This window comes from Mastacembelus armatus, chromosome 10, assembly GCF_900324485.2.
Source record: "Mastacembelus armatus chromosome 10, fMasArm1.2, whole genome shotgun sequence".
Classification (NCBI taxonomy): domain Eukaryota; kingdom Metazoa; phylum Chordata; class Actinopteri; order Synbranchiformes; family Mastacembelidae; genus Mastacembelus; species Mastacembelus armatus.
The window spans coordinates 17,570,934-17,592,425 of NC_046642.1; the positions used below are offsets into that span (position 1 = coordinate 17,570,934).

At 39.9% G+C, this 21,492-nt stretch overlaps 1 protein-coding gene across 1 annotated transcript; it reads left to right on the forward strand.

The window, feature by feature from the left end:
• The first annotated feature begins 821 nt into the window (after nt 1-821).
• cyfip2 (cytoplasmic FMR1 interacting protein 2) lies at nt 822-21,268 on the forward strand. The gene is made up of 30 exons (XM_026329749.2): nt 822-987; nt 6,215-6,364; nt 6,453-6,542; nt 7,285-7,362; nt 8,334-8,435; nt 8,586-8,767; nt 8,852-8,948; nt 9,717-9,845; nt 9,961-10,065; nt 10,195-10,283; nt 10,412-10,649; nt 10,784-10,936; nt 11,430-11,569; nt 11,678-11,825; nt 13,432-13,585; nt 13,706-13,862; nt 13,939-14,035; nt 14,119-14,195; nt 14,307-14,415; nt 14,518-14,637; nt 14,744-14,943; nt 15,040-15,127; nt 15,249-15,392; nt 15,543-15,633; nt 16,597-16,727; nt 18,249-18,321; nt 18,470-18,564; nt 18,687-18,925; nt 19,099-19,246; nt 19,352-21,268. Exons 2-30 carry the CDS (start codon nt 6,248-6,250, stop codon nt 19,517-19,519), a joined length of 3,759 nt encoding a protein of 1,252 aa, XP_026185534.1. The 5' UTR covers nt 822-987; nt 6,215-6,247; the 3' UTR covers nt 19,520-21,268.
• Nucleotides 21,269-21,492: the final 224 nt, after the last annotated feature.

Sequence of the window (21,492 nt, forward strand, 5' to 3'; positions counted from 1 at the left end):
TGAAGAGAATTTGGGATCTTGACATGCAGCTGATCATGAAACTCATCAATGAACCAAGCTGCATGTTGTGCTGGGGCTCAGAAAAGATTTTTACCATATTGTACTGTCACAAAATACCTAGACATAGGCCTACAGAGCCAAAAACAATGATAATCTACACCAAAAAAAGTGTTGTCATTATAACCATCAAGAAAGTTATAAAGAACCACTCAAATCGAGCTTCATATAGGCCACCTGTCTGTGCAGCGAGTTAGCCAATCAATTATTATACATCATACTTTTATTTTATAGATTTTAAAAGATCAATACACCAATATACTGTATATATTAAAGTGGGAGATTAATTACAGTATATATATCCATAATTACGATAAACCAAGTGAGGAAAGTGGGCATCCTTCCATCAGGGTCGTGTGTCATTGAAACAGTTTTATAGCTCACTTGTCTCCAATATGCACTATAAAAAATTATATTGGGACAAAAAAGAATATCAAAAACTGATACACTATCACAATGAACATTGTAAAAACACTATAACCCTACAAAGATTTTAAAAAAATATTTTTCTCTCTAGCCTGTTGGATTAGAGTTTACCTGGTCACCACTTTCCCTGCTCAAATACACTAAACAATGAAGCTTTTAACGTTAGTAATTGAAAGTGGGGAAAGCAGTACATATCGGCTGCAGGTATAAGAAGTTTTCCGTAAAACAGTAATAATAAAAGCTGTAATGGGCAGAATCAACACGGCGGAGGCCCTCACCATCACCGTCTCCGTCAGCTGCGGCTGTCCCTTTAAGAAAATGCACTTGCAGCCATTTTCTGCTCTTTGTGTGGGGAGGATTAGCACTGGGTAGGTGCTGGGTGAAACTAGAGCATCAATCGGTACAGGAGACCAGGAAAACGCCAAGAAACGTCGGATCGCCGTCGCAGACCGCGACACCGTCCGCCCGTCTTTGTATCCCGCCGGACGGACATGCAATTTACAGGTATGTGGCAAAAGTAGCGGCGGATGGAGCCGCAGCACTGGAGATGAAGAGGGTGCTGGTGATGTGCGCTGGGTAGTGATGATGGCTGGAGACCAGAGAGCTTTTTTTTTTTTTTTTTTTCGCGTTTCCTCCTCGCACCTTGCATCTTTCCCGTTACTTATCAGTCCGTGCACAAACATACCAGCCGAGAGGAGGATCCCGGAGAGATCGACGTCCGTGAACCGGCGGGCTGAGCGTCGCGTTTTTCGCGGATTATGTGGCCACATGAATGGGCTTACAGCGGCATCGTACACACGCTGAGATGGGTGGGGTGAGGAGAGGGTTTCTGTGGAGCAAGTGCACTGATGTATGATGGATCGCCTAAATGATTATCAGACCAGAAAGCCGTTTTTTTTTTTTAGAAAAGAGATGTGCTCCGTGATAAGATGAGCGAGTGTGATGCTTCAGCTGGCTCGATTTCACATCATCACCCTCTCTCATGTTTCTTTTTTTTTTTTTTTTTTTTTTTTTCTCGCCGCCCCCCTTTGATCCACCCGGCCGACAGGGCGCAGCGTGTTACACAGCACAGACACAGCCGCAGACTTGCAGGCCTGTCACTGATGCACAAGTTGACAGGTTCACCCACTTCCGTTTCGCGCAAATTCTTAAATGTGCTGTTTTTCTTTCTTTTTTTTTTTTTCAGCTCCTCTTTTTCCGATTTCTTGGTCCCGAAACGTGAATCTGCTGTCGCCACTGTGTCAGACTCAGAGTTGTAAATCAGTATGCCAGCCCCTCACCAGCAAGCAGTGATGTAATGATAATACTGGTGTGAAACTAATACTCATCCATGCAAAATCTCAGTATCTCACTAATATATAAGTATATGTTATTCAGACACTTCATATAGCTACATGGACGAGCTTTACAGTCTGTGCAGGAAGGAAAAAGGAAGAAACCTCTAATGGAGAAACAAGTAGGAAAGGACATGGTGATAAAGCATATCTAGATGTTGCTACTTTCTTTCTCTGCTTTGTTTCATTGAAAGTTGAATATCTGGGGCTTTAAATGGCTGGTTGGACGAAACTATTTTAAATTTCCCTTTTTGTATTAATAAACCGTATCTTACCTTAACAAGACATTTGACTTCATGTCTGAGAACCTCTTTAACACATTATGTGACGTTGTACAAACTAATAGTTGGAAAAAAATAATCGACTGAGAGCTGTAGTCTCAGGCCTAGTATGGAATTTGTTGCAATATCTGTTTTGTGGCCTTGCAGTTATATGTGTTACTATATTGTAAATATTGTTGTAGCCATTCGCTGCACACCAGACAACTTTATTATGAGCAGCCATTAACTGACAATACTGTTGCTGTTTTATTTTCAGTTGAGTATATTAAAAAATAAAGGCTTATAGACATAGACAACTAACCTGCCACCTGAAGAAAAGAGAAGTAGAGGTAAAAAAACAAAAAAAAAAACATAACTCATTACTCTTTCCTTAATGTTGCAATAAAGTTGACACTCGCTACGTTAAGGTAAAGCTATGAAGCAATTTTATTAAAAACGTGGAAAGAAATTATGCAAATATAAATTTGAGATGTTAGAACAGGTTTTATTACCCTCCTCTACCTCCCAGGCTTGGTCATGTTAGCTTGGTTTATCTATTGTTTTTTCTTCTTTGCTTGTTCCATAGTCATGTGCTGTTCATTGTTGTCCATCTAAAAGCAGAGCGTGACATCATGCGGGTTATGAGACAACAGCAGTTTTGACGACCAGCCTGTCAAATACCTTAGCCAGCCAGCATCCTGCACATGATCACACACTGTAGACTGCACTGATCCTGCTAGAACGTGCATTGAACTAATGTCCATGCCTGTGCCAGTCACTGTGTGCGGTAAATTATCATGTGCATCTAAATGCACAAGATTCAATTTCTTTAACACTGATCAGATCTCACTGTGTTGTGTGTATGAAGATAAATTACAAAGCTTGCCTTGTGGGGGAGATCCCATTGACTGGTCTGACCCTGGAGTTGACACACTTTCTTTGACTGTGTCTTTCTCTCAGGGTATATGTAATACACAAGTGTTAGCAGCTCATATTTGTCATGATTTTCTTCTAAAAGTTGTGTGTCATATGTGTTAAAGCTGCTTTTTGTTATTTTTCTATCTCCTCTACCCTGTCTCATTTGTCTTCTTTATTTTAGCTGTAATATTTGGAGCACTCAATACCCACATGGTTTAGTGCTGTCATGAGTAGATTTGACCCAAGCTCTTAGTGCAAAGCAGCTTTAGTTGTAATATCAGGTTGGCCTGGGGGATTTTTGCTATGCATCTAATTTATTTTCTCTGTTTAAGTTACTCAGAAGTCAAACTACTATACTGTACTACTGGAATTTATTCAAAGAGTTTTGTCTTGTTTGGTCTTACATAGTTGTTGAGATGTAATAGAGGCCTGAGGCCATGTTACCAAGTGTCTAGAAGAGAATGAAGGGCCCCTTCTTCTTGTAAAGATGCACACAAAAGACAGACACACACACACACACACCAACTGTTGAGCAGGGTCTGAGATAGAGTGGGGAAGTTTATTCAGCTAACCCAGGCTTCAGTCTGCGCCTGTATTCCCAAGCACAGATGGGAGTTTAGTAGCACTGAGCATGTTTGTCTGTGTGACAAAACCTCATATCGCAGGTGGCATGTTTCATTTTCTATAAGCTGAACATTTAAAAATAACCAACGCTGTCTTAAAAGAAACAGAAACCATGTGAATATCTGCTGTTATGAAGTCACAGCAGTGTAAAGTGCAGTGGAAATGCAGATAGTAACTCAACCATCATAGGCTTTTAGCAGCACACCAGAGTTAAAATTGGCACTGACATTTCATTTGAACATTTCATCTACGTACACCAGCTTCATTAAAAACCTGCGGATCTTCATTTATTTGATTTTCATACTTGCAGTATAGCAAAATTAATCCCCTCTTCATTGTTTGTTAGACTAGTCAGGAAGAGGTCTCCCAGTATGTCAGTGTTACTGTATGGAAGTGAGAAGTAATGTCAGCAGTCATCACCATTTGCATTATAACAATATTAGAGATTTTGACAATATGTTGATTATAATGGTAAAAGGATATAACAGCATAGATTTAACATATTTTACCTCAATATCATCTGCATGTGGAAGGCCTATTGACAGCTCATTATGCTGGCTTCAAGTCTGGCTATTCACCTCATGCTGCTCCATACTTTGTTCATGTAACCAAACTGACAGTTTGACAGGAAACATCACCCACCCTCTCCATAGTTCGCATGCCGTCATGTTAGTAATTCTGTACGTGGTGGTTTGACCAACAATAATGTGTCTGTGTATTTGTGTTGTAATTACTGTGCATCTCCTAAGGCAAGCTTAATACTAATTTTGTCTGTCAGTTGTCAGCATGCTGCAGTTTTGACATTTGACTTCTGTTCAGCAGTATTTCATTTTTGGAAGTAGTTCGGTTCATCTGTCTGTTCGTTTGAACTTTAGTCCTGTGGCTGCCTGCCAGGACAAATAAAAAGCTGCAACTGCATAAGACCACATAACTTATGCATTCCAATGAATATAAAATAACTGTATCCATGAACTGTTTTATAACTTGGGTGCAAAACCTTACCTTCTGTTCCTGTGTGCACTTTGTCTACCTGTGACAAGGAGGAGGGAGACTGCCATGTTTAGTTCTATCTGCCACTTTTCTCATTGATGTTTGACCCCTGGCCCTCTTGGCTCTAGTTTTGCTTTTTCTGGCTGTGAATACAAAGCTGATTATCAGCGCTGTGCGCCCCGTTCTCCAGGTCAGACGCAAAATACAGATTTGTGAGAGGCACATGATATACACACTGCTTTGGCTGGGCTGTTGCTTTATGAGGAGAGGGCAATAATAGGACTGTTTAGTTTCATAAGGGGTTAGCCAGATATTCCATGGACAAATCGGGTAGAGCAGCTGTACAATGATGGCCTTGCGCAAGAGCTGAGTCTCCATTTGCATGTTCATATATGCCACCCTGAAGTTCAGCCTGTATAAACATTTTTCTCCATCACCTACACATTTTACAGTTCTCTTGCAGCTTTTGTCATTGCCAGTGGGTCCACTGTCTTTGTAAGATAGCACATCTTGTGTTTGCCAAAATGTCATGCATTGCTAGACTGCTTTCTTCGACATTCTCAGACCAATGAGATTTCCGGCCGTGTGGCATTTCAAGAATTATATGCTTCAAATATTCTTCTAGTCAAATACGAAGTTGAAAAGGAAACAGTGAGGGGCCTCTGCCCTTTACTTCCTCTTATTGTTGTGTATTGTGAAATGGGAGAAGATACAGGTGCAGGGTGAACAGAATGCACCACAGCCCAAACAGGGTTTGTAAGAGGAAATAAGATTGCCTATTCATGTGGTATATTTCAATGATGATAGAAGGATTAGGTCCATTTGGTTTGGTCCACTATGTCACTGCTTCAGCCGTTTCATCTATTTATTTATTTTACAAATTATATTTACTTATTTTTTATTTTTGTATTTTTTTTAATCATTAATTTTTTCCTGTTCCACCTGTTTATTTGTCCCTTTCAACTCCTATTCAATAATTTGAGCCAATTATTCAGCCTTTCTTCATTTAGGCTACTTTAAATTGGCTAGTTAAACCTTTTATCTATTAAATTAGAACTATCACCCTCTTTGTCCCTTACATGAATGTAACTATTGCACCTGATGCTTTACTGCTTTAAGCCAATTATTTCTGTTTGTGCTAGTTGTGCTCTTTATCCATCCATTAGTTTTATTCATGTATTCCAACTGTTTTTTAGTTTTAGCTTTCTATTTTAACTGTTTGTCCATTACTTTTAGATAAATCAATCTAATCTATCCATTATATTTATCTATGCTGTTTCCTAATTACCTATGGTTAATTGTTTCTGCTTCTGTACTAATTTGCTTTTTATTCTTCCAACATTTAGTATTCAGTTGTTATAGGTTGTGTGATTGTTATTTATTTTATTTTATTTTTTTTACAAGTCAAACCATAAAGTCTGTTTTATCAGTTTTATCTTGATCCACAATCCAGGCAACTACAGAAATATATCCAAGTGTACGTTAGGCTTGGAGTCAGTGTTCTAAATCATGTCTTGTCCGATCCTGGAGCTTTTGGCTTTTTGTAATAAAGTTTGTTCTGCCCCCTTATCACTTATTACTCTTTTTTTCCTCTCTTCCTGTCAGATTGGGGTGTTGTGTGAGTGACACTTTGTTACCATGACGACCCACGTGACCCTGGAGGATGCTCTGTCCAATGTGGACCTGCTGGAGGAGCTGCCTCTCCCGGACCAGCAGCCATGTATCGAACCTCCTCCCTCTTCTATCATGTATCAGGTACACACACAGTTTCAGCCAAAACCATTATCCCCAGTTGCTCAGTTGTTTTCAGTGTACATTCACACCTTTCTTCCCCCTTCTGCAGGCTAATTTTGACACCAACTTCGAAGACAGGAATGCATTTGTGACTGGCATCGCCCGTTATATAGAACAAGCCACAGTCCACTCCAGCATGGTGAGATCTATGATCCACTTTTTAAAGCAACATGTCATGGTTTACCATCATATTGTTCTTCACATCTGACTGGTCGAATAAATATCTTTCTGTCTATCTTGAATAGTTGCTGTTCCCCTTTCAGTGCACACAAAGGCAGCTGTGGGAAGCAGCTCTATGCTCTTAAAGAGAGCGTTGTTTTTTTCTGACTCGATTATCATTTGGCTCTTTTGTTTGGATTTGGCTAAGCCTGGGGCAGGACACACACATATACATGCACACTCATGCAGACACACATTCCCCTCACACACTGGTGAATCAGGCAGGGAATGTACCACTAAACCTCTTTTCCCTGATGGTCAATGAATGTAGAGTGTGATTTGACTGGTAAAGAGGGGAAGTAGTGCTTTGTTTTATGTTATTTAAGCAGGAAGTCCCATAGAGGTTGAAGCTGATCTATTTGCAGATGCTACTCCTTTAGCCAGGGTGATGGGAAAATTTATCTCACCTACTTCTCAGTGGAAGAATTGTTCCTCTTTTTAAATATTTATCATGCCACATTCATCCTGGAATGAGTGACTTTTCTGAGATGTTTTACATGGATGGAATTATTAAATGTCTTTGCAAAATTTTGCATTGCTAAACATATTAATCATGTAAAGCATGCAAGGAATTAAGGCATGCACTCCACACTACACTATTGAAATAACTGTGCATTAGGGAGTAATGATGTATTTTTTTTTTATGTTGTTCGTTGGTGCAGAATGAGATGCTGGAGGAAGGGCATGAATATGCTGTAATGCTTTACACGTGGAGAAGCTGCTCCAGAGCCATTCCTCAGGTAAAACACATACCTGTGCTAAATAAAATACCTAATCTCTTTGTGATCTGACGTCTGTTCAGCACACTCAATCTTGACGGAAAAGAGATCCAAAAATAATAAACCAAAAGTAATGGAAATTCTTTAGTAAAATGAAAATGTTTGTGATGTGCCCATGTCAGTCGGCTGTCACTTTCAGCATGCAAGTTCCCCATCATTTGGCAGCCTGTTAACTCTTTTAAACCGATGGGAGTGCCCCTGATCTCATTTGGATATCTATTTTTAAATGCCTGTAGAACTGTTACCAAATAAGATAATGTTTCTATATTTAATATATAATAATTCTTTTAGCATATAAAAGTGGAGGAGTTACACTTTCATATCATGCATTTCCTAACGCAAACGACTTTGCACAAATCTCATAAAAATGCGCTCGTAACAAAACTACTATAATGCAGACCGTAGCTTGGTTATAGCTATGGTCTGCTGGTTACAGCCCTTCCTACGTTCCATATACGTCATCACATTATCACGAAATGGCACTGCAGCATGTAAAAATGTAAAGATATGCTCTGGCGGGCTTGTTCTATGCAGTCATAAAGGGATAAGGAATGAATATACAGATAAACATAGTAATACTGTGCTACAATGGCAAAGGTCGCTAAACTCATTGTACAGCTGCTGTTGGATTGAGAGACTTTTTGACTAACTACATCATAGGATAATTTGAAGATAGATCTAGTCATTGGCTTCAAACAAATGCACCTCAACAGTTTGTTACTTTATTATAATTTATTATTATTATTATTATATTTGGCAGTGACTTTATTATAGCATGTATCATTTCCCTAAACTGGAAAATAAACCTTAAATATGAAAAACCTTGGTGGTTGGAGGGAGAGGAGAAAAAAAAGCACTTTAGCAAATTCTTTTAATTCATGTTTACCTGCAAGCAAGCACACTGTATCATGGCTCCCTCTTGTGTTTGCTAGGTGAAATGCAATGAGCAGCCTAACAGAGTGGAGATATATGAGAAAACCGTGGAGGTGTTGGAACCTGAAGTGACCAAACTCATGAAGTTCATGTACTTCCAGGTAAGACTCAGCTGCCAGTCTTTTAGATCTGGAGACACACTGGGCGATACCCCAACAGGGTCATAGAAAGTTGTGATTTTTTGTGATGTAAATCCTTGTTGATGAAATTCTCATTCAATTTAATTTAACCTGGTTTCTCTGTCTCTGCAGCGGAAAGCCATAGAACGATTCTGTAGTGAAGTGAAGCGTCTGTGCCACGCTGAGAGAAGGAAGGACTTTGTGTCTGAGGCCTACCTGCTCACACTGGGCAAGTTCATCAACATGTTTGCAGTGCTGGACGAGCTGAAAAATATGAAGTGTAGTGTCAAGAATGATCACTCCGCCTACAAAAGGTAGCTTACCATAAATAAAGAAATTTGAATGCATTTTCTTTTCATCCGAAGAGCTCAGTGCATATTTCCCTCTTCTGTCTTCAGGGCAGCTCAGTTCCTGAGGAAGATGGCTGACCCCCAGTCCATCCAAGAGTCCCAGAATCTATCCATGTTTTTAGCCAACCACAACAGGATCACTCAGGTTGGTGTGCAGAATCTAGCCTCTCTTTACAGCATGCGGTCTAAAATTGCAACTGAGGACACAGAGGAGGGAAGTTTGACTTTTTGAATGAACAAATTTTTTTTTTTGTACGCTGTACTAATGTTGTACGGTCTTTTCAAGGGTTTTCTCAGTGCATCTTTGTAAAAATTACCCCTTTGAACCTTTTGATAAAAGCTGCACCTAAATACTCTGTTCAGTCTATAATAAGCTTCAAAGTTTCTGATTGAATATTTTAGGAAATAACTTGTGAGACCAATTTATGACTCACGGATGAATGACTAATATTTGTACTCAGTGCTTTCCCCAAAGTGTTGTGTGACTGTGGCTAAGTGCATGAACATATTATGCAGTCTGATGAAAACAGCAATTAAACAGTTAACCTACCATTCGTACAGTTAACCAGCACTAGCCCCTCTGTAAGCCTGAAGCAGCAAGCAGTGGATAATGTGTGGGTGTGGGTGGCCTATCAAACCCAACCTAACTAATGTTTGACCTGCTGAAGAAGCTGAATGATATGAGCAATCATTCAACTTGCAAACTGAAATATTATTGCCAGGTTGTGAGATTGTCATTGCTGTGGTGGAACTGAATTAATTGCCAAGACAGACAGGTCTTCACAGTAGTGTCAATGCTAATATACACTGTACCAGCAGGACAGAACAAACCCTGTCTGTCATTTGTCTGCAAAATGAATCGCTGTTTGAACTGGAGGTGACTTATTCCTGTCCAATCCCTGCCTCTGTGTAGTGCTTGCACCAACAGTTGGAGGTGATACCTGGCTACGAGGAACTTTTGGCCGACATTGTCAACATCTGTGTCGACTATTACGAGAACAAGATGTATTTGACACCAAGTGAGAAACACATGCTGCTTAAGGTACATATTTGACAGCTTAACATGCCGTCAACCCGTAACAGCTAATAGTCTTACTTGCAGCTGGCTCAATGTCCTTTGTCACTTTAAAACAAATCTTCCCCTCTCTCTGTGTCAGGTGATGGGCTTTGGTCTGTACCTGATGGATGGGAATGTGAGTAATATCTACAAACTAGATGCAAAAAAGAGGATCAACCTGAGCAAGATTGACAAGTTCTTCAAAGTAAGACATTTGCTTTTTCAGCATCTCTTTTATCCAGGTGTGTACTTGTGTGTGTATAATATAATTGGTGAGTGAGATGTTTGTTCCTGTTTTTTTTTTTTTGTTTGTTTTGTTTTGTTTTGTTTTTAGCTTCAAGTGGTGCCACTATTTGGAGATATGCAGATAGAGTTGTCACGCTACATTGAGACAAGTGCTCACTATGAAGAAAACAAGTCCAAGTAAGGGAACCCAGCCCATCTCCATAACTAGATAAAATCTAGAAATACTGTGAACCATAAGCAAAAGCAGAAACGTTTGACCACTATGCCACCTGCAAAACCCTCAATCTTCTCCACTGTGTGCCCAGGTGGACATGCACCCAGAGCAGCATCTCACCACAGTACAACCTGTGTGAGCAGATGGTGCAGATCAGGGAGGACCACATCCGTTTCATCTCGGAACTGGCACGCTACAGCAACAGCGAAGTGGTGACGGGGTCTGGCCTGGACAGCCAGAAGTCCGACGAGGAGTACAGGGAGTTGTTCGACCTGGCTCTGAGGGGCCTGCAGCTGCTTTCCAAGTGGAGCACACACGTCATGGAAGTTGTGAGTAAAGCAAGGGCCTGGGCAAGACGTTTGAATGGCAGGCAGTATGTGTGGGTTAAGCTAGTGGCTTATTCTTTATTTGGTATTGCCATTGTTGTATCTTCCATCTGTGTATGGTTTTCTTTGTATCTCAGTATTCGTGGAAGCTGGTACATCCCACAGATAAATTCTGCAACAAGGATTGCCCAGGCACAGCGGAGGAGTATGAACGGGCCACACGTTACAATTACACCAGTGAAGAGAAATTTGCCCTGGTGGAGGTCATTGCCATGATCAAAGGACTCCAGGTAGAACACTCCTATTTGCTGAGTGTTAGATGAGAAGATTGATGCCCCTCGTGTCTGTTTGCTGAATATGAAGCTTAGCTTAGTCTGTTGTAGTCCAGTGTGTAACTAGACCAGTGAGAATGGAGTATGAGACATCCTCTATCCAGCAGCAGAACTTCAGAGAGGAAAAATAGGGGGAAAATGCCATTTTAAGAATTTGAATTAGTTAATTCATTCCTTTTTATTGAAAACTGTTACTATTCAAATCAAAATTTCTTCAGGTCTGTGTTTTTAAATTATGACTGCGGGGCATCTTTCAAGAACAGACAGCAGAAGTGATCTTTTGATCTTTTCCTCCCCCTCTCTGCAAGAAATAAAATGAGCATGTTTCATGAATCATGAAATGTCAAATGATTCTTTTAACACTTAGCTGATAGTCAGAAACCCTTGTGACCGAGCTGATAATAATGATAACGGTAATGATGATAATGGTGCTGTGTAATGTACTGTGTAGGTACTGATGGGCCGAATGGAGTCAGTGTTCAACCAGGCCATCAGGAATACCATCTATGCAGCGCTTCAGGACTTTGCCCAGATGACCCTTAGAGAGCCCCTGCGCCAGGCTGTACGCAAGAAGAAGAATGTCCTCATTAGGTACACTGATGATTTGCTCAAATAAAACATTAAACTTAATCCTAAAATGCTTGTGTTTTTTGGCTCTTAAAGAGGTGAAGCAGAGCTATAATCATGCTTTCTTTGTAGTGTTCTTCAGGCCATTCGAAAGACCGTCTGTGATTGGGAGGGGGCGAGGGAACCTCCAAATGACCCTTGTCTGAGGGGAGAGAAGGACCCAAAAGGTGGATTTGACATCAAAGTGCCACGCAGGGCTGTTGGACCATCCAGCACACAGGTAAGACATGAAACACAGGCGAGACATGTTTGTCCCACTCTAAACTCTTGAGCTCAGATCATCTAAAGCGGGGCGCACACTGTATGATTTTGGTCGTCGGGGAGACCGATTTTAAAAATCCTAAAAGATTCCTGTAATCCTAGGCTAAAATCTGTAGTCTTTGATCACTGGTTTGATATGTTCATCAACTGCCAATTAATGGCTGTTGTGATAAACTTTTTTTCTCTGATGAAATTCTGGCATCATCAGAAGGTTTCAGACACTTTCCTGCAGTGTGACTTGACTTACGATGAACCAATAGGAGCGCTGAACCTGATGACGCAATGAGTGTACTGTTATTGCTCAAGTAAATGTACCTGTTCACACATACACTATGTTAATGTATTCACCTCTCGAAACAGCAAACCGTTCATATGGGGACACTTTGGTGTCATTATTTGTAAAAAGAAAAAAAGTAAAGTTTCTTTAATAAGAGGCAGGATGTTTCAATTAGAAACAAAATTACCTCAAGTTTGCGCTGTAAAATTGGAAGATCATAACGTTTATGTTTTTATTATCAAGGCAAGTCCTGAACAAAATTAAAGCTACAGATTGTTTCGGTTTGCTGCTACCTACCAATTAAGAACGTGGGTCTAAACTTGCCACGGATTAGTGGTGTAAAACTGCAGTCAAGTCTTCTTGTGTGCGTCCATTTTTGATGTGTCTGGACTGTTACACAGTCTGATATTATCCAACTGAGATCCTACAGTGTGACATGGGGATCACTTTCGTACAATCTGATAAGCAACAATTGCGAAGGACTATTAAAAATCGCAAAGTGTGCTCCTTGCTTAAGACTTAAGATACTTCTGGGGAATTTTGAGGGGTTTACTTCGGTTACAACTCTTAATTTTTTCATTGCTAAATAATGTTTGATGACTTCACCATATATACATTTTAATAAACTCCAACCTGAGCAGGTCTGATTAGCCACAAGAACTACACACTTGTGTAGGTGGGCAGGGCCTGTAATCTATACTAATACATCATATTTCATATGTTTTGTGTAAAGCCAAAGGAAAGTGGTAACTAAAGTTTAAATAAAGTAGTAGAGTAGGAATTACACTATAAAATAGTACAAAATATACTCAAGTAAAGCATAAGTCTCTCAAAATTGTACTGTATACTACTGTAAATGTGCTTAAATGATTGTTCACTACTGGCAAACAGAATGCTTCAATGGAAATAGTTCCATCTTCACAGACATTATTTTTCACAATCACAAAATAACTTGTGAACCACAGTCATTCTGATAATCAGATATATTTTTGTTAAACGGGATGCAGATCTGAATTATTCACTTTTTACCCTCTGTTACAGCACATAATACACAGCTACAAAAACTGCAAATACCTTTTTTATCTGTATATTTTTCGACAGGCAGTGTGGCAGCACAGGCACAGTGGATAGTGTAACTTTGCAACGCTCTGCTCTACTACTCTCTGCACGAACTACATTATTTTTGTTTAATATTTTGGACCTCTTTGAGCAAGGGTTTTATTCTTAAGGTTAGAAACTATGGTTGGTAGGTTGTACATGATTTGTGTCCATTTCCCTCTCTCTGCAGCTGTATATGGTGCGCACCATGCTGGAATCATTGATAGCAGATAAGAGTGGGTCTAAGAAGACTCTCCGCAGCAGTCTCGATGGACCCATAGTGGTGGCTATAGAAGACTTCCACAAACAATCATTTTTCTTCACACACCTGCTCAACTTCAGTGGTGAGTAGTCCCAGTAAATTGTCATAATGAAATATTGTATTGATGGTACACTGGCGATCCTTGTAGATATGTAGACATTTAAAGTAATTCTGTTGTTTTCTGCCTCCTGCCCCTGTCCAGAGGCCCTGCAGCAGTGCTGTGACCTGTCCCAGCTGTGGTTCAGGGAGTTCTTCCTGGAACTGACCATGGGCCGCAGAATCCAGTTCCCAATTGAGATGTCCATGCCATGGATCCTCACTGACCACATCCTGGAGACCAAGGAGCCCTCCATGATGGAGTAAGACTTTTCCAACCTCCATAGTATTTGGACCATGTTTTCGACTGTACTGTAACTGCCTTTTTCCATCTTCCAGATATGTGCTGTATCCTCTAGACTTGTATAATGACAGCGGATACTACGCCCTAACTAAGTTCAAGAAACAGTTCCTTTATGATGAAATCGAGGCTGAGGTAATGTCACTTGAAACTAATTTAGTCTTTAAGATATGAAATGCATAAATCTGTAAAACCATAATTTCAGTGTTGTTTTTTAGGTAAACCTCTGCTTTGATCAGTTCGTCTATAAATTAGCAGATCAGATATTTGCCTACTACAAAGCAATGGCTGGAAGGTAGGAGAGGAGTCTTGCTCTTCATACACTTGCAATATTGGCAGATAGTGTATCCATCTCTGCAGAAATTATCTACTTAAAAACATAAATCTTACGTCTGTTGTTCCACAGTGTCCTCCTAGACAAGCGCTTTAGAGCAGAGTGTAAAAACTATGGCGTGATAATCCCTTACCCCCCATCAAACCGCTATGAGACACTGCTCAAACAGAGACACGTTCAGGTACTGCAAAAATGAAAAGCACTTGTTGAGAGTTTGAAAATTACTCATTGGCTTGTATAAGTTGATGTTATTTTTCTAAACTGTTTCTCTTTTGTCTTGCAGCTTCTAGGTCGCTCTATTGACCTGAACCGGCTGATCACCCAGAGGATCTCAGCAGCAATGTACAAGTCTCTGGACCATGCCATCAGCCGCTTTGAGAGCGAGGACCTCACTTCCATAGTGGTAGGATCACACATCAGGGCTTCACTCCGAAAGTAGCCGCACATACTAAGACCTCATCTCTGTTGAAATAATTTTTTATGTTCCCTTCTATGTGTCTCTGGGACAGGAGCTGGAGTGGCTGCTGGAGATCAACAGACTAACCCACCGACTGCTGTCCAAGCACATGACACTGGACAGCTTTGACGCCATGTTCCGTGAGGCCAACCACAACGTCTCCGCTCCCTATGGACGGATCACTCTCCATGTCTTCTGGGAGCTCAACTTTGATTTCCTCCCAAACTACTGCTACAATGGATCCACAAACCGGTCAGCTTGTAGACCCATTTTTGTATACTTTTCATTTTTTCAAAGCCATTTTTTTTTTTTATCTTTTTGGATTGAAACATTTGTTTCTCTCCTCAGCTTTGTACGTACAGCCATTCCCTTCACCCAGGAGCCTCAAAGAGACAAGCCAGCCAATGTGCAGCCTTACTACTTATATGGTTCTAAGGTATGTTGCCATCAGTGAACTATATTTCAAACAACAGTAATGATTTTCCTAAAATCTTGCAAAAAAAAACAAACAAACATCTTCCTACCCCTCCAGATTAACACTGTTTCTTTCTTCTCAGCCTCTGAACATTGCCTACTCCCACATATACAGCTCCTACAGAAACTTTGTTGGCCCACCTCACTTCAAGACCATCTGCCGTCTCCTTGGTTACCAAGGCATTGCTGTAGTGATGGAAGAGCTGCTAAAAATTGTCAAAAGCCTGGTATTTGTCTTCATTTTCCAATCCACCCGTATGACATGTTGCCTCTCCCCTCATTGTGCTGGATTCTTACTGTCGTGTTTTTATTCCGTCTTTGTGCCCCGTCTTCCCCCTGCCTGCTGTGCTGTGTCTGTCTTCCTTGTCATTTTGCAGTTACAGGGCACCATACTGCAGTATGTAAAAACACTGATAGAAGTCATGCCGAAGATCTGCCGCCTACCCCGCCATGAGTATGGTTCCCCTGGTGAGCTTATAGTCCTCAGTGCTACAGTGCATCTAACAATTTTCATCATTGGTGTTATTAGTATTATTATTGAATAGTATGAAAAACCGGGTTTGATTTGTGTCATGATTAATCTTAAGCATTATAACTTAAGGGAAATGTGTGTGGAATTGGTAAGAAGCAACTACTGCAGTGTTTGGTGCACAGAGAACCACTGTGAGTACCGCAGCCAGGACATGGCACGTACATATTAAGATTGTACTATAACCTGGAGCAGTGAAATATTTGTAGCATACAGGCAAAACACTGTCAACATGTAAATCAACAAGAGCCAAATTGCTAGTAGTGTAAAAACAATTAGGAGAGGTGTTGATCAGCATGTTGGAGAATTGTCTCATCTGCTACAACAGAAATCAAGTTTTATATGGGTTGATAAACTGATATATTCTGAAATTAAATAAATACAATAAGCATCATAAATTATTTCTTTATTTGTCAGTATGCAATGGACAATGGACAATGAACAATGAATAATACAATGAACAAAATGCTTCAAAATTCAGGCCTGGCATTCAAGCATGTCAATTTGTGTATTTTCTGACCTGCTACTTTTGGCCGGATCTGCTTGCAGATTAGAGGCCAGTCAGATGGGATGTCCCTATGAGGAGGACTTCGTAATCTGTAGATTACTGATGTTCTGCACTCTGAGTTCTGTACCTGGCTTACTGCCTTTGATCTTACTGTCAGCAGTTAATGATCCTCCCATGCGCTGCTGTGAGGGCCTGATGCTCGGATCAAATGTGGGTCAGGGCTAGCCAGGTGGACTCAATGACATCATCCTAATTCATCCTGCTAGCAATAGATTTTCAATGAGCTATTTGTAGATGCTTACTAACTGGCTGTAAAAATGTATATGTTCCTCAGTAAAGAGGATTTAGCAGGGTATCGATACTATATTTTTCCATTCTATTTTTGCCATTCCAGGTATCCTGGAGTTTTTCCACCATCAGCTCAAGGATATCATTGAGTATGCTGAGCTCAAGACAGATGTCTTTCAGAGCTTAAGGGAGGTGGGAAACGCCATCCTCTTCTGCCTGCTCATCGAACAAGCTCTGGTAAGTATTATGCCATACTCCTGTTCTCATCTCCCCTCCCTCCTTTTTTGTGTTGATTGTATATTTAATTGTACTCTGTCTTATTTGTTTCCTTTATTCCAACCCCACTCCCTGAATCTATTAATTCCTTCTGAGGCACGTTTAATATGCAGCTACCTCAACTCCCATGTTTTTTTATGTGGGTGACAAATAACTTGGCTGCCTGATGGTTTCTGCCCCATTTATGGTGTCGATTCCCTCTCTTAATCAAATGTAACAGATGGAAACTGTCAAGTGTGTTGGATATTTTATGTTTTTTTTTTTTCTGAAATACAACTCTATTTTTCATTACACGCTGGCAACTACCACAGGTGGTAAGGATTTAGGTCTTGTTGATATCACAATAACACAGAGACTGAATATGTCTTTATCTCTTGTTGGTGTTGGGCTGCTGTGTTTCTGTTTTTCTATTTTTCACCATGTTAGTTTGCCAGTCAGCCATGGAAGCAAAAGGACTGAGGCCATTTTAGTGTCTTTTCATTTTACTGGGAACTAAGTCAAAATTCATCCATGACACCAAATATTTGAAAAAAGAGAATTGATCAAGTCAATTTAATAAATAATAAAAATCTGAAAAAAATATTTGGCCACTCACATGACAGAATATCCTTGTCTTCCATGGAAGAGCTAATAGAGCATTTCTGGCTGGTTGTCGGTACCGTCTTGTGCTTAACTCCATACTCTCTTCTGATTCTGGGTGCCTGTAATGTCCGTTTACATGGTACTGCTCAGTTCTCACTGTTGCTGCCGTTTCTATCAGACCGCACTGAGTCTTGTAGGTTTAGTGTGTTTGTGTGTGTGTGTGTGTGTGTGTGTGTGTGTGTGTGCGTGCGTGGGTGTGTCTGGCTATGTGCATCTTGCGCTTACTATTGCATGTCTCTCTCTTTTCGTTCATCACGCTTAGTTGAGGTTTCAACAAGCTGCTTCTCTGTGTTTAATTTGATGTATATAGTTTTTTTTGTCTCGACTAACAATAACCATGATCACCATCAAGCTAACCAAGCTGGAGAAGTAAGAGTTACCCTGCTACATCACATGGCTGGAGTATACATTTATACACTGACATTTATTCCAGAAGGATGAAAATTTCATGAGGTGGTTGTAAACCTGACCTCTTGCTGATAAACCAGATTAGATGAGAGGCTGTATAGCGTGACAAAATATAATCTGTAATTGTGAAACATAGCATCATGGTGCACACATACACACTCCTTCTGTTATCTTAGATCCTTCTCTGCATACTAGATGGTGTTGACATATTGATGTCAACATCCTGCTACAGTATGGAGCTCATGTCATTTTTCCTAAGACTTATTTAAGGGAGTTTAAAATGCTATAATTCCTACTTGCAGCATGGATTTTGAGACAAAATGAAGGAATTAAGCAAAATCAGCATCACCTCATGGCTACCTGCATGCTCTGTGAGGATGGCCAAAAAGATTGATTGAAAAGATCAATTTTTGTCTTGTGCTTAACTCATAGTCCCAGGAAGAAGTGTGTGACCTGCTTCATGCTGCCCCCTTCCAGAACATCCTGCCCAGAGTCTACATCAAAGGTATGCTAAAGGGTTTGAAGCAGTAAATTGAATGTTGATGGGTAAAAAAAGTTAAATTACTCACATTAGGTCCAGTGCCCATTGATTATGAGTTTTTTTTTTTTGTACAGCATGTGCATGTCCTTCCTTGTGTTTGTGTGTCATACAGAGGGAGAGCGTCTGGAGGTGAGGATGAAAAGGTTGGAAGCGAAGTATGCCCCTCTCCACCTCGTGCCTCTTATTGAGAGGTTGGGAACCCCACAGGTGAGTTACCAGGGCCTTTATGAGAGCTGACAGACATAAAAGTATATCCAATCTATTAAAACTAAAATGCAAAATGATGCATTTTATTGCAGTTTTTTGTTGTGGCTGTTCTTTTTAATCAGCAAATTGCCATTGCCCGTGAGGGAGACCTACTGACCAAAGAGCGTCTGTGCTGCGGCCTTTCCATGTTTGAGGTCATCCTGACCCGCATACGCAGCTTCCTGCAGGACGGGGTGTGGCGTGGGCCTCCACCTACCAACGGTGTCATGCATGTCGACGAATGTATGGAGTTCCACCGCCTGTGGAGCGCCATGCAGTTTGTCTACTGCATCCCTGTGGGTACGCATGAGTTTACAGCAGAGTAAGTAAAACCAACCATCCATCCATCTATCAAACCATCCATTGTTACATTTTCTGGAATATATATATTCGCATAAAAATATTTGAGAGAAATATGCACGTAATTGCACATTATTTTGCAAGTACATCATAAATTTGCTTAAAACATGTGCCTCATCTTAATGGAATCTCCAGGCAGTGCTTTGGAGATGGCCTGAACTGGGCTGGCTGTGCCATTATTGTGCTGCTGGGACAGCAGCGTCGTTTTGACCTCTTTGACTTCTGCTACCACCTGCTCAAAGTCCAAAGACAGGATGGCAAGGATGAGATCATCAAAAATGTGGTGGGTATATGACATCCTATATATGCAAAAACATACTACTTTACTTCTTTTTTTTTGTAGCTGTTTCAGTCAGATACACCCAATTATTTCTGTTTTTGTTGCTAGCCCCTGAAGAAGATGGCAGACCGTATTAGGAAGTACCAGATCCTCAACAATGAGATCTTTGCCATCCTTAACAAGTACATGAAGGCAGTGGAGACAGACAGTTCTACTGTGGAGCATGTCCGCTGTTTCCAGCCTCCTATACACCAGTCCCTGGCTACCACCTGTTGAGAAACATAGTGCACACATACACATACAAACAGACACACACACGCACACACACACACACTTAATCAAACACACATACGTATTCATAGCTGTGATACCAATTTCTGCCTCTTGCTGGTCTTGTAGAGGTGTAGATGATCTGTAAGAATCCAAAGACAAATGCTGTCAAACTGTTTCTCTGTCTGAAATGTGACTGTCTTTGGATTCTTTAAACCTCCATATGCAGACCACACCAGAGGTGGAAGTGTATACTCACGCCTTTTTTTTTTTTTTTTACTATCTGTGTGGCTCTCACTCAGACTCATGCATGCCTTCTCTTATTTCTTCAGCTGCACACCTGTGGATTGGACCACTGACACAAATGCCAAAAGAGTATCTCTATCTTGTAATCTGGGTCAACTTGTTTAAAGTTACATTCATTCAGTCATAAACACTTTGCAATCAATTTGCAATCAAAAGCTGAGACAAAAGGAAATCTACCATGGTTTAAATAAGATATGACACAAATCCTCTACAGTATCCGCACAGACACCAGCTACACCTGTACTATTATTTTGCGTGTCCTCTATTATGAACCAGACTTGTTTATCATAATGCATTTCACTCTCACTCATTTGTATAATAACCTAATGTGCCCATGTTCATGATAAAATGTTTGTCATGGATTTAAATATTTCATTTCTTTTTCCACACCTGCTTACTTACAAGAGGATGAAGGTACATCACATTTTTATTTTTGCTTTTATTTCACCTACCCCCAAACTGGTTTTCTTGCCTCTTCCTTGCACATTTTTATTGAGTACCAGTTCTGCTGTAAATTTCACTGTTAAACAAAGTGAAGTGTTGAGTGTTGTAATTGTTCTTGTTTTTAATTATTAATATTTTAATTTACACATTTCTTGGTATACTTGCCTCTCTACTACTGACTGGAACCTCATCAGCAGTTTTTTTTTTTTTTTTTTTTTCTTTCTTTTTGTCCGTTGGAAAAAAATTTTATATTCTGTACATGAATACAGTGATCTCATTTACAGTTCGCACAAGACACATTTTCATCTGGGTAAATGTGTTTGCTTTTTCAAGAGTTAAAAAAAAAGCAAAACAGAAGAAACAAGATTAGAAAATACCTCTAGGTTGCTGTACTAGACTGACCTGCTTTGAGTGTGAATGGATGATTTTGGTCTGGTTGACCTCTCAAACTCTGCACATAAAGGAAAAAAAAAACTCATAACTAAAATGTCAGTGATATTAAAGGGCAGTTTCCTAAATATAGTCAGTATTTACTATTGTTGGGTTTTTGCTTTAGATTTAGCAGTGTTATCAAAAATATGCAAAATTGTCCCTATTTTTTTTTCATATGAAGGAAAACACATTAAGACATACCCCCCCCCCAACAGCCCTGTGATCTTATTCTGAAGATTTTCTGTTTTCAATGAAAGTTTCTTTTGTAACTCCTCTCTTTTTATCATATTTATTCAACTTTGACTTTTTTTTCATTTAAAGGTTGATCCCGTAAAAATGAAGGTACAAATGTATCATCTTGAAACCTTAGCATGGCAAGTGTAATTTATTGTCATCAATGGCTCCATTTGTGACATGAGGCTTTGTTTATGATATTGTTGTACAAGTGATTATGTTTTCAAGTACAAAAAAATTCAGAAAAGAGTATAAAATGTACAACAATGGTCCTGCAAAGGATTTGAAATAATGTTGTATTTCCATGAAATAATAAAAAAAAACGTTTAACTGGAAAAATGAAAGATGAAAGTTTCTTGACTGACTACCACTGGGGACACAGATGACATATCCTGGATAATATTTTTGGAGGATTTAATGTTGTAAAGAGAATTTAATAGAATTTTAAGTTATGATTCCTTCTTTATTACACGTTTGTGTGTTTTTTTTTTTTTTAAGACAAACTTAAAAACATCTGTTTCATATATCCTGAGACTGTGACAGGATTGTGACTAGTCTTATTT